Here is a 14,068-nt window from a genome sequence, read left to right on the forward strand (position 1 = left end):
CTTCATAAAAGTCATTTTTATTCTTTGGCATTCAATTGAGGCCTGATACAGTAACTCTTCTGTTATTATTTTAACAATATATATAGATTTTTTTTCTTGTATTATTTCTCTTTTTCTTTTCACCAAATTACTTTATCATTGTTTTTGTACAGCACTTTGGTGCAGTTTTACACCTGTTTCTGAAGTGCTACATAAATAAATTTGACATTGACATAGATGGAAAGTATTGTGATTTTTTTCGCCCTTTTCATGTTGAACTGGACATTTCTGTGCAAGGTGTAATCACTCTGGGTAGAAAAGGTTAGGACAATTGTGTCCATTTATGCTTTGGGACTTGAAATGCTAGACTAGAAAAGTTCTGAGCCTTTTTGAAAGCAAAATGTAATCCCAGTTTCACAAGGAGCTGAATTAATGCTATCCACAATCATGCTGGAGTTGAGGGTGGAATCTAGTGTTTCTAATCTAATATACAACAACTAGAAGTTGCAAAAAGAAAATCTGTTTTTCAAGATGCAACTGGAGAGATGCATTTCTGCATAGTGATGCAGTAGTGTGCATCTCTCCAGATGCACATTAACTTGAAAAACAGTTAGTGTGTTTTTTTCTTAGTTTAATTGTATCTGGAAAAATCAAGTAAACGACGCATTCCTGCCATCTACTGAAGTACTGACAGGAGATGTGAGTGCAATTGCGCTGTGACGTATGCATGACACGGCACAGCTTAATTATGCGTGTCAGAATCAATTTTGTGATCTTTGAATTTATTATTTTTTTCCATTATTGGTGTACTGTTCACCGGCTTGTTTCTAAAAATAGAATATATGAACGTAATCATAACATGTTTTTGCTGTTTATTTTATGGATGTCTTATTTGTTGCATTTCATGGATCCCTTGAGTCCCCTAAGCTGTTGATGTTTTGTTTTTCACTGGGACTGAAGTCAAGTATAAGATGAATTAAATGTGCTACTTTTTATTATTAAACAGCTGTTGAGTCTCGTATATCATTAGGATTGCGCTGGTTTCACGTTACCATCCATGATGAAATACTCAGTGATGGCTATACAGCAACTGGTGCATTGACTCATTTAAATAATTGATGCTAACCAAGTGCCTCCTCCTTTGTTGATGTGTTCAATCTTTTCTGTGTTCACTAGATTGCTTTGATCCACAGCTATTCATCAGACAAATTCATTGATGAGCCATGGCCAATTTTCCCCACAAATCCTTTCATACTTTGACAATTCATTATTCACTTGCTGACTACTTAAATGTTATGGTCATAATCAATGTCTTTTGTTCAGGCAAGTTGTAATTTTTGTCAAATCATCTGTGGCAGTTTTTCTATGAAATTATTTTCTTTGATTTTTTTTCAAACTGTGTATTTAATGAAATAATCCTTGCTTTCATTAAACAGATACGTTGTCAAAAGCCATCCCAAAGTAATGGTTGTTCTTTATTGGATTGCTGAAGGACTTGGAGTTCTGTGTTGCAATAGAACAGAGCTGAATCTTTACAAATGGCGATCGTAATGAAAATCTGCACACAAACATACCAGTGCAATTCACAAAATCATCCCCTCCTCAGAAACGTATGAGCTAGTAGTGCTAGCTTTCCTTTTCATTGACAGACAATGTTTGCCGTGGTCAGCTGCATTTTCACTGTTTGTGAATCGACAGCAGAGACCCGGCCTTTGAATGATTTATTGGTGGGGGGGGGGGGATTTGTTGGAGAGATAAGAGATGAGGTGTGTACGGAAAAACAGGCATATATTTTTCATTGGCTGATTGCAACAAAAAAATATCTTTACAAGTCAGGTACCTTGAGACGACATCTTGTTGCAAGAGGAACTGAAGAGAAACGAAATTGAATTTGCATAGAATAACTGTGGCATGTGTTTGGATTTGTGTTGAATCTTTAACATCAACGTTCAACTAAGGTTAAATATGGATATACATGGAGGATGTGGGAGAGGGTCTCACAGTTCAAGGTATTGTTATAAATAACAATGGTGTTATCTATAACAGTCAGAAGTACTTTTATGGATAGCAATACTGCACAGCAATTGTGCCCTGTGGGCTTCCTACAAACCTTAAACAAACAGTTTAATTTACAGCCATCTCATGGAGGATATTATTTATTTATACCAGAACAGCTGACACCACGTCATATAGAGTGAACAAGCATGCAAACCTCTCAAAACCAGCTTAATTTGCTCAAACTGGCATTTTGTATCTTGAAAATTTGTATTTGGAAATGACTTTTGCTATTTAAAATAAGTGAAATTATAATGATTTGTCCCAACCTCCCACACAAACTCCAACAACACGTTCTCAGCTCTTAAATCGTACGTATTTTCTACATGAAACCTATATTATAACACTTCTGGTAATATTGCAGTGTGTAATAATGACAAGGAATTTCAGGGACAAGGTTTCTTGACAAGGTCAACCACCTGTTTGACATAATGGTGATTTTTAAAATTAAATAATATTCTAAAAATGTATTTGATCACAACTTCTTAAGAATAAGGTGATGAAATGGGAAACTTTAGTAGAAGCTCAGCGCTCAAAGTTGGTAATACCAAAAAAGGAAGTGACTTGAATTTTACTGTTCTTTTCCCCTTTCAATCCTGTCAGATTTATGAATATTATAAGTAAAATCTATACACAAAAGATCATGTTGATTTGAATGTGTCTACAGTTATTTCATGCCCTTCTGTCAAATTTATTTATTTTTGTCTGAGAATGCAGGAACCTCTAAGAAGAAGAGATGCACAAACCTTTCTAACTGCACTTTCACACATCAACACTTTATCTACCATAACGTCCTCTCTGGTGGGCCTTTACAGTTTCCAAGGCAACCTGACAGAGCAGAAAAGAGGATTGGCTTAGAAAATGGCAAAGCAAGACAAATTCAAGAGGCCAGGTGGAGGACTTTTTATGTTTGGCGTCACCTTTTCAACTGGTCCACTTTGATATTTGTCCAACCCTGTTTACATTAAGGGTTTATGTGTTTACCCATACCGGTTAGATTGCAATAAAAAAATGACGTGTTTTCCAAAGGTAGCGTTTAATCTTGTGTGACCTGCTCTCTCATGTAAAACTTGATTTAAGAATAATTTTATATAACAAAAAAATGACTTTCAAATATTAAAGTCAACAGTTGTTTTTTTTTTTCTTTGAAACAGTCAACATTGCACTTGAACAATAAATATTTTCTTCATTATGACAATAATCTGAGAATTGAGAAACGTATCACCATATCCCCATACAGTGCAAAACATTTTTTATTTGGGCTCATGGAGGTTTTATGATGAATGTACTGTGTCGTAACTGATCTGTTTTTGCCTTTTGCCTTCATTGGGTGTTAACTTGATATCTACAACATACATGTGCAATCCTAACACAATGCTTTGGAAAATCCAATAAAACATACATGTTTACTGTGCACTGACAGCCTGGAAAGTATTGTCCGTGGTTTAAACAAAACTTTTAATTTCAATTAATGTGATGACAGAATGGGATTTCACTCTCATTGTAATGAGCCTTACTTCAGATAACACAATGACAGTCCTCTATGGAGTTAGCGTACGACTTTTGCTTTGTATCATCAGGCTACATTTGTGGATAGCACTCCAAATTGCATTTAAAGACAATTACTTGTGGACATTAGTAATTTCCACACCTGAATCAGTTTTCAATACTGTGCCACCCTAGATCTACTTTCAGCTTTGTTCTTGGTGAAATTAAATTTCTTAAATTCTTGAAATGGTGTGATCAAATTATGAACTGTGAATGTTGCGTAGTAAAAATTCTTCCCTGCTGATATTTGTGGAGCTGTATTCAGAAACTGCACTGATAGGAAACATTAAGCATCTGCAAGAAACTCTTTGTATACCCATTTCCTCACCGTTAATAATATTATTAAACTGCTAAATTTCCTATTCGTACCTCTGACATTTCTAGATTTTTGTTGCCCCATCCCCAACTTTTTCAAGATGTTGCTACCACCCATTTTAAAATGACCTTATTATTATTATTTGATTTTTTAAATTAAAATACTAAAAATACATTTACATTCCACTGTTGCATCGTGAAGAAAAAAAAAAAAAATTCTGGCCAGTTTTTTCTTATAGAGTTTGTGACAATGGTGAAACTTACATGAATTTGTTTATCGTGATACAATTACGTAGCTGTTACTTTCCTTTATAAAGGTACTGACCCAAAATTTTGAACAGGTTACAGGAACTTGCTCAGAATTTATGTGGATGCTGTTTTCTTTTTTGATATCCATATTTAAAAAAAAAAAATCTTTAATGTAGTTTTGAACTATAATGCAGCAGTTGTTGATTGTGGTTAAAAATATATTTGTTGTAATCAATTTTCACCCTATTTAGTAATTACAGCTTTGAAATTTAGCTCCATGTGGCTGATTAGCTGTTCTTTTTCTTAAGTTGTATATAATTACACACACAATTATGTTGCTCTCATTAACTCATAAGTTTGCTTTGGAAGTAGCAAGAAGTTAGTAGAACCCTAAACATTTTATTGCATCTCTCTATAAATCTGCTCAATTCCATATTTAAAATTACAGAAACAGCCCTTGTACCTGACTTTGAACATTTGTACAATGGGATTTCCGGGGTTTTATGTTTTCTCTGTCAGTAGAGAGATAAGCCTGAAAAACCATATGGATTTAGATGGAAAAATCCAGGGTCCAGGCTGTACACAGATGCACCCATCTCCCCTCCAAACTTGCTCTAGCCACGTCTCTCATCCGTCTCCCGGCTTTCCTTGAAGTGTCTTATACTCCATGATCCCTCCTAGTTTAGTCTCGTATATAGTGAATGGGTACTGAATGGCACATTATTCCATTTTACAGACAATGTGGAGTGCCATCAGTTCTGTATGAGTTTCCCTTCACACCTCAACAGCTTCCACACAGCAATTGGCCCTGCACAGCATTGTGTTGTGCTGTGTCTGAGTAGGAAAAGATAAGAATTATCTCATTCAGGTTAGAACTTAAATATGGAAAATATTAACAGCCCATTTACCTACACCAGACACAGACACATTTTAAGGTCAATTTTAATATACTATTTAAATGCATCTCTACATTAGATTTAATGAGATTTTTTAATGAGATTCAATTAGATTTAAACTTCCTTAAATCTAATTTTACCAACAGGAAATGTAGTAAATGTCCTGCTCTAACGAATACATACTTTGATGTAACACTTCATAAGTCCCTTTTAGATCATAGCTTTACAATAAACATGTGACCACAAACTCCCCTATACTGATTGGAAGAATCTGATCTGTCCATTCAGATCTTACAAGTCAATCAGTCCACATTGCACATTACAATATTATCCTTTCACAACCTGCTCTAAGGATTGTAATTAACTACAAAGCAGCGTAGTTTATATCTTACATCATCCACTGGAGCAATACTTGTAAGGGATTTCTCTTAGGAATTTCTAAAATGACCGACTCTATATGATCATCATCCAGGCATGTTAATATCTGCATCGGATTCAATAAGGAATGTATTCCTCAGTTGAGATGTAGCCTGAAATATTACGTGGTGGATCAACTCTCGCCGAGCACGGTAGATTCCTGCTACGTCCCCAGCTGTCTTCACTTTGTAATACGTTGCTTCGTCACACTTGTTCCGCAACAATTTACCACTTGTAGTTTGTACAGGTTTTAACGTCCTCTCAACGTGGATCCAACATTAGTCAAAGGACTTTAACATGTGTTGGGACCTTTTAGTTAATTTGAAAGTCAAAAACATGTGTAGATCATAGAATGATTTTACCAGTCAGCCGTAGCTATATTACCTGTAACAGATGAAGGGAATAATACGTATTATTTCTGTCATAGTCTGTCATCAAAGTTGATGTTTAACAATGTAGAATAACAGGCATGTGAAGAGATTTGAGCTAGGTTAACAAGGGCCAAATTGTGACTGCTGGATGACTGAATCAGAGCCTTTCTCAAAATGTCAGCCCTTGTGGGGTGTTTCCAAGCCACAGTGGTGAATATCTATCAAAACCAGCCCAAAAAAGAAACACAATTGAAGCAGCAAGAAGATACTGGGCACCCAAGTCTTGCTGATGCCAATGGAGGACAAAGTCTGGCTGGCGTCTATGATTGCATCCAAAAGAGTACCTACTGGTAGGCTAGGCCTGTCACGCTAACACATTTTGCTGAGTGATTAATTCTCAAAAAATTATTGCGATAAACGATAATATCGTTTGAAGACCACTTTGAACTGATGTAATGGCAATGACATAATAATACAAGCACATCCTGCCAAAAATGAATACACTTTATTTTCAAAAGAACACTTAACACTGGAACTGGTAAATAAAATAAAACAACCAAAAACAAAAATAAAATGGACTCTCAGTCTCCGTTAACAAGAAATGCACTTGAATAAAAACTAAACACATCATAAAACCAAAGTGGAAATAAAAACTACATTCAACCAAAAGAGTACAGCTTATGAAGTCTGTATATTATATTGTCCTTCAATAATCATTAGATTTAAATAGAGAAGATGGGCATATCCGACTACTTGATGCAATTGTTCACTTCTCCCTTACGTTAAGGAAATGAGGAAGGGAGGGGTCAGTGGAGAACACTGGAGCTGAGTCTTTTTATCATCCAGTATCATTAAAAGAAAAAGAAAAAGGCAGGAAGAAACGATAAAGGCGATAAATTAAAATGAGGTCGATAATTTTCCTTTATCACGTGATTAATTGATTTATTGTTTATTGCAACAGGCCTACCTACTGATGCAGAAGTCATTACTGGTTCTGATAAGAGTGCACGAGAATACACTGTGCATTAGTTTGTTACATATTAGACTGCAAAGCTGTCCACTTTATGGTACACAGGCAAACTCCTATCTTCTACATAACACCGCAACAATGAGCATGTTGTTCACAAAACTGAAATGAAAAATTTTTAAATGTAAGGTGTCCTTTTTTTGTACAGTGCCTTGAGAAAATGTTTGTTGTGAATCTGCGGACTATAAATGGTGAATTCAATTGTCCTGGTTTAATGAATCATGGATATCAAAATACCTGTGTCGCTTGCCTGGGAATACATGGCAAGCGACCAGGAGACACCATGAGAAGAATGCAAGTTGGAAGAGAAGATGTGATACTTTGGACAATATTCTGACAAGCCCTGATTTCCATAAATGTCTGTGATGCGTACCACAATACATAAACATTGTTGTTGGCTGCAAATACACTTTCAAGAAAAGAACATTCCCTAATAGGCCGTTGCCTCTATGTGACAGGGTAATGCACCCCGTCATGAAACAAAGCTAGTTCATGGTTAGTTTATGGAGCACAGCAGTAGGTTTGAGGTTTTGACTTGACCTCCAAATTCCCTGGGTCTCAGTCCAATCAAACATCCCTGGGGTGTGATGAAGAAACGAATCCAATCAATGGAAGCCCCACCTCACAATTTACCAGACTTAAAGGATCTGCTGCAAACATCTTTGTGCCAGATACCACAGCATACCTTCAGGGAGTCCATGCTGTGATGGATTAGGGTTGTTTTTAATAAGGGGTTCAACTCCCTATTAAGGAGGTAGATGTTGCGTTATGACTTATAAGAAAATGTAGCTGGTTGTTAACATTCTCCAAAAACCTGTGTAAATAACACATTTATACTTTATAAAACACATTGTTGCTTCTTTTAATTAATGTCAAGAAGACATAATTCTTGTAACAAAAAGTCAGTTTTTGGCATTCTGCAGTCTCACTAATCAGAAGCGATCAGAGTTGCCAGCTTTGTCCAGTCCATATGTAGTGAACAGAAGGCATTGATTGAACTGCTGCTTGACAAAGCAGAAACTGCTTATTGAGCTAATGCACCTGTGTGTTGGGATCGATCTTGCAATGTCACTTCCAAAGACATGGCAGGAAGAAGTAGAGCAACTCAAATCCGTAGGGAATAGATTGAGGACTCGATGTGTAAGAACTAAGGAGACATTAGTAAGTTAACAGTTACTAAAAGGTGAAAATACAAAATGTTATAAGCTTTAATTAGACCAGATTATCAAATTTAATTATGGTTTTTGTGCTTTGAATGAGAAATAAAGCAAAATGAAGATTTTAACACAGCACTGCAGTAAAACATCTGTTTCCAAGTAACAGTCAGATTCTCCACACACCTTTATTATGCACAAGTTGCTTGTTAAGGAGTGCAGACATTTTGGACATTGGGACTTGGGAATTTATTGCAATATTACTAGTAATAGTACTATTGTGATAAAGATTACAATAAAAAACAAAGGACGGTGGACCTGCACAGTATCCATAATGCCTCAAACACAATAAATATTGTTAATCAAATATTGTTATTGAAAAACATTCTCATCTGAAATGGGCTTCTTCAGGACACTATAGTTTAAAAAAGTGTAATTTATATCATGTAACTGCTCACAGTATATGCATTTAATCATATTTTCAAGCGTACCAATATTCAATGATGATATTTAATCCAGATGATATTTAATCTGGTGGAACAAAAAGGGGATAAAAGCAAAATTACATTTCTGTTCACACATTCAGTATTTTTTATTTAACATCAATAACTGAAACTTCTGACAATTACAAATCAAACTTCCTTTCATGGTAAGGTTTTTTTCATAACAAATGATGAACTGTATGATAAATTTCCACCCATTGTTTACAGAGTCTGTTTGGAAAAAGATTTTATGGTTTGTATTTGTGTATGTTACCGGTATGTATTTTTTTGTAAAAATAAAAAATATCAAAAACATCTTGTATATAAAAGATTTATGTCGCTAATGGAAAAAGAGAAATAATTTAACCCATTCATCCCACTAATGTAGCCTCAGAATTCTTTTTGTGAATTGTATTTTCTTTTCAAGATAACTAAATCTTTAAAACTGTTGTGTGATGTTTATCATGTAAAGGAGTTTTTCTTTGATTTATTTATTTATTTGTTTTTTTGGTATTGGAACCGAGTTTTAAATTCTGTTGTTGTATTGACTAGATAAGGCTCAAAGTTGAAGCAAGTTGTTCTTATTGTTTTCCCTTTATTTCTTTCTTTCTTTGCTACGACCTCTTTCTGCCAGGAAATGTCCTGTTAAAGTTTAATTACAACAAGAGACAATGATCTTCTAGAACTTTCAGGTTTGAGAGCAGCACATTAAAATCCCCTTTGATGACTTTTCTTAGTAATGTCAATAAAATGCATATTTACCATCTTTGTTTTGCAGCATCAGCTTTTTAAAAATATGTATAATGGTTTGGACAATGAAATAGTTTCCACAAAGGTCTACAACCTTCACCCCTTTTTCTGGGAAAGACATTGATAAATAGAGGGACAGACTTGGAAATACCTGGGAAGACAATATGAGGCGTACGGAGGTCAAGAAGCCTTCCCACAGGAGAAAAGCTCCATTGTGCCTCCCTCCTTCCTCTGCTCTGTTTTAAGCACCATAAATGGGAGGCAATGAGGATGACACAAGAAAGAATGAACTATTATAGCCTGATAAGGTAACTGATGGATGACATGATGGATAGCACAGCCACTCATTTTTTACAGTGTGTTTAGAAACAGCTTGCAAGCTCTTGTGTGCATCTGTATGCCTCTACCTTTGGCCCATGTGAGGTAGAGCGAGTTGCAAAGATGTACAAGAGCATCATTTGCCACTTCAGCAGTAGCATTGCTTATAGGATTCAGACCCCAGGGACAGGCCAAGTCCCCCATTGCTGTGAAATATGAGCCTGCTGTAAAGAGCTCCTCAAGGTTGCTGTTGTTGGGTTAGACATGAGGAGTTGGGGACCAGTCGGATGACAGCGGACACTGTCCCCGGATAGAATGAGCCTCGATGCTAATTTATTGTTCAAGCTGATACATAGAAACTGGTTTGCAAAATTATACATGTGCAAGGCCATTTAAGTATTCCCTCTTTAGTGTTTTACAAACTTTTATTTCATTTGATACAATGAAATAAGTTACTGCTCGTTTAACAGTTTCATGCCTTATACTTCAGTTTCTTCCTGAATGTCTATAATAGCTGTGCCATGGTTTTCAACTAACCATGTACCAGTTTCCAAGATTGAGGCATACCAGAGTTTAAGCAAAACACAACAATGTTAATATAGTTATATTGTATTTGAAACGTAATCAATTACAAATTTATTGATGGAACCTGACTTAATGTCATGTTTTGATTGTTGATTATATGTTGCTTTGTGTTTCTGTGTCTGATATGATGTAAAGCACTTTGACATGCCTTGCTGCTGAAATGTGCTATACACATAAAATTTGATTTGATTTAGTTTGGTTTAAAATATTTTTAGTAAGATGGCAGTGAAAGTGTCCCAGTGACCAGAGTTTTCTCCACCTGTATGAAGGATAGATTACCACACTTATTTCATATTTCCAGCAGTGAAAAACTAAAAAGCTATCCATCAGTGTCTATTTTTATAAGTTCTGTGTGAGAATATCATCCTGCACTATTAGCACATTTACTTAAAAGCCACTGTTAAAATTTATCAGTTCTTTTTATCTGACTTTAGCTTATTAGATCATGTTATAAATTTTTTATTTTATGTAGACACCATCAAAAGTTTTTTCTTAAGCTTACACTGTGAAAATCTTACACCAGCCCATTCCTCATTTGCGGCAAGAAAAATGCCTGCTGCTCCTCGTGACACGCATTTTCTGTGTTTTTAAACTTCTCATTGTTTAATTTTTCTTTTTGCTTGGTTTTATTGGGCTTCATTTTCTTTTGGAGCTTTTTCTTCAGACAGTCAGAAATTCTTTGTCAGTAAGAACAGTCAGTCTAGTCCCAAAAATAAACTCTGCATGTGGTTATCCTTTTCATGGACTGATGTGGACGGAAAATTTTGCATCACACAAGCCTTTCATTTGCAAGGTCCCAACTAAAGAAACCTGAACTCAAGCAGGAAATATGATTGCACACAAACAGAAAGCCACAAGTGTTCATATTCTGAATTTTCTTTTCTAAACTGAGATGTAAAAGTGCTCTTTTTTTCTTCCTCATAGTTTTTCATTTCTACATTACTATGCAGCAAAATCTCAAGGGGAATGCTACCTGTGTGCCAGAAGCCTCCCAGTTGCCAAGCTGTAGCGCTCAAGCATTTGTCCCAGCAGCTAATATGCTAATTTGAGTCCTTGTGCATGTGCTAATCTGGTAGTGATGGAACACAGGCCGTAATAAGGTAGCCTTGGCAGATCAAAATAAAGGCTACAGCACAGTGGAGCTTGAAAGTGACAAGTTACTCTATCATTAGAAATCTGATTAGACCAGAGGGAAAGAACCCAAGTACTAACCAGGTGCTTTAAAAGGCAAATCAGTGCTGAGTAATTTAGGACATCCTTGGTGTGTGAGCAGGTGTTCTGCCTTCAACAGATGATGAAAAACACCTGCTATGAATTCACTAATGGTATAGCTTGCAGCTGGAGTCCTCCACCCCTAGTGAGTTGCTTGTGATTTTTACCCTCCAAAAATCTCATCAGAGTAAGGAGACATTGTGACTTATTTGCATCCATGTTTGCCAAACAGGCTTATAAGGAACTTCTTTCAAAACTGCAAAACACTTCTGTACATTAAATGGTAAATTTCCTGAAAATAGGAATGTCTGCAGAAGATTAACACTGTAGCTAGACAATTTTGCTGTTGGAGACATTGTATAATCACAACAGCCCTGCAGTGAGTAGAAGTAACTAAGAGTAAGGTTGCTTTACTTCGTCCTTTCATGTTCAGGGATACTTTTGGGACCGTCGCTTTTCTCTGTCGTTTTATAGGTTACATGTAATACAATCATAAAATTTGATTACTTGAACAAAAGTAGATGTATTTTTTTCGGGAATGTGGAAACCAATTTGCAGACGAAGGGTGGTAAGACATCGGATGACAAAATATCCGAAACTCAAGGACATAAAGACCTGATCGGGACATCCCTGTCTGCATTCCTAATTATGATGTTTTCTACCTTCCATTAAATATGAAGAAATGAAAGAAAAGAAGTATTTCTTAGGTTCCTTGTAAAAGTAATCGCTTCTGGTCAAGTCTATGTACTCTGAGTATATAGTTATGTCACGTGTTATTTCTGGTTGGTCATTAGTTATTATTTGAATTTCAGGAACAAAACAATTTAGCTTTGATGGCATTTCTTTTAAGTGTGGGTTTTGAAGGGAACTGTAATTAATCACATCTTTAGATAGTACTTAAATACCAGAATTAGATGAGGTTATGTTGAACTTCCTCATTTGCAGGGATAACTGATTGCTGGAGCATTAACTCCCGCATCGCATTAGCAAAAAATCCATTTGAAGAGACTTCCATATTGAAGTGTAACATTTTATCTTTTGCAACACAACATTTTATCAGAATTTTCTCTGTAGAGGAAGCTGCTACGTGGGTCACAAATGTGACAACTAGATGGTGTGTTTTTTTTGCTTACTCGTTTCTTGCTTTCTTGCTTCTGATTTTCACTGAGTAACAAACCTCAAGGTATATTTTTGTACTCAGTACATTTTGTGTTCTTTCCTTTCTCTCCAGCTCTGCCCAGTTACACTTGTGGTAATCCTGGCCAGCTACTGAATGGCTATCAACAGGGGTCCACTTTCAATATTGGGGATAAAATCCGCTACAGCTGTAGCCCTGGCTATGTGCTGGAGGGTCACACCACACTCTCCTGCCTCGCCACTTCAACTGGGACGGCTGCCTGGGATTTCCCCCTTCCTTACTGCAGAGGTAGGTAACAAGAAATACATGCAGGCCTACAACTAAAACTAAGCTTTGTAAATATTGCTGCTTTTTTTTATTATTAATTAATGAATTTATTTTTTTTACAGTTTCATAACACTGAACACAATTTGATTGTTCTATTCTTTGTTCATCAAAACCATTATTCAAAAAACAGCTAGTCATAATACAAAAAAGTCTTGAAATATTAATTTTTTTGTAGCAACTGACATAATTGCTGATTATTTCTTAATTCTACAAGCAAAATACTTTAGTACACTTATAGTCACACACACAATCCGCCCAGCTTTTCTTTTTTGCTGGTGGAATTAATCATCCCACACACACACATTTGTGTGTACTTACAATGTTTGTTGTGTTCATACTGATATCTTATTTACGATGGCGGGACCTCATGTGTTTGCTCCCAGTCAGGTACTTGTGCCAATTGTCGCTCCCTCAGAGCTAGCAAGCACCCCTGCTGCAGTGACACCTGCCAGTGTGCATTGTCTGACCCAGATTGACAGTTTTCAGATTTGAAAAAACAAACCAAAAGCAACACTGATTGTCAAAATTTTGCATCATTCATATTTGTACTAAAATGGATTTCCAGAACTGTACCAGATGCACATGCTGAAGACATGTGTGCTTGCATGTTCATGAATGCTCTTTTGTGCTTGCGTGTGCATGTGTGAGTTCTCTTGTATCCATGTGGCCAATGGTTTATGTCAGTGTGCCTGCTGAGCAGAGCACTGAGACAGTATACCATCTGTAGCCAGGCCGGGAGTCAGGAAGCCCACAAAGGAGCACACATGGCTGGGCACCGTGCGCCAGAACAGTCCCCACCCACCCATCACATGCAGGCACATGCACATGAATGGACAATGCATCTCAGAAGAGACAATTGTTGGTGTTTTTGTCACTTTTGTCACTGCAATTTTTTTAAGCTCGTATTGAAAAAGCGTTGTTATAAACAGGGTCCCTACACAGTCTGGAAAAGTTTGGAATTTCACTTTTGTATTTTTAGCTGTGTGGGAGTAGACCATGTAAAACCAAAAGGTGCATGCATTTCCAGACTATTTTTTTAGCCATCATATTTGCTATTCTTCCAACCTAACTTCCCCTGTCTACTTGTCAGTTGTGGGTTTTGCAGATTCTGTCCAAATTAAAATATCTTGAAATACATTCATGTAATTAGACTAAAAAAGACCGAGGATCTCTAGAAAAGCATGGAAGCTTTCCATTGAGAATGTGTCAAAATCTTTTAGTACAATGACATGCAGTATGTAACAA

At 36.3% G+C, this 14,068-nt stretch overlaps 1 protein-coding gene across 1 annotated transcript in view; it reads left to right on the forward strand.

Annotated features, from left to right (window-relative positions):
• The window catches only part of csmd2 (CUB and Sushi multiple domains 2), a 264,361-nt gene that overhangs the window by 73,521 nt on the left and 176,772 nt on the right, over positions 1–14,068 (forward strand). Inside the window, exon 4 of the mRNA XM_028036079.1 lies at positions 12,590–12,784. Within this exon, the coding sequence (XP_027891880.1) occupies positions 12,590–12,784 (195 nt within the window). The remainder of the gene's footprint in view (positions 1–12,589; positions 12,785–14,068) is intronic.

The sequence above is a fragment of the Xiphophorus couchianus genome, chromosome 13 (genome assembly GCF_001444195.1).
Source record: "Xiphophorus couchianus chromosome 13, X_couchianus-1.0, whole genome shotgun sequence".
NCBI lineage: Eukaryota > Metazoa > Chordata > Actinopteri > Cyprinodontiformes > Poeciliidae > Xiphophorus > Xiphophorus couchianus.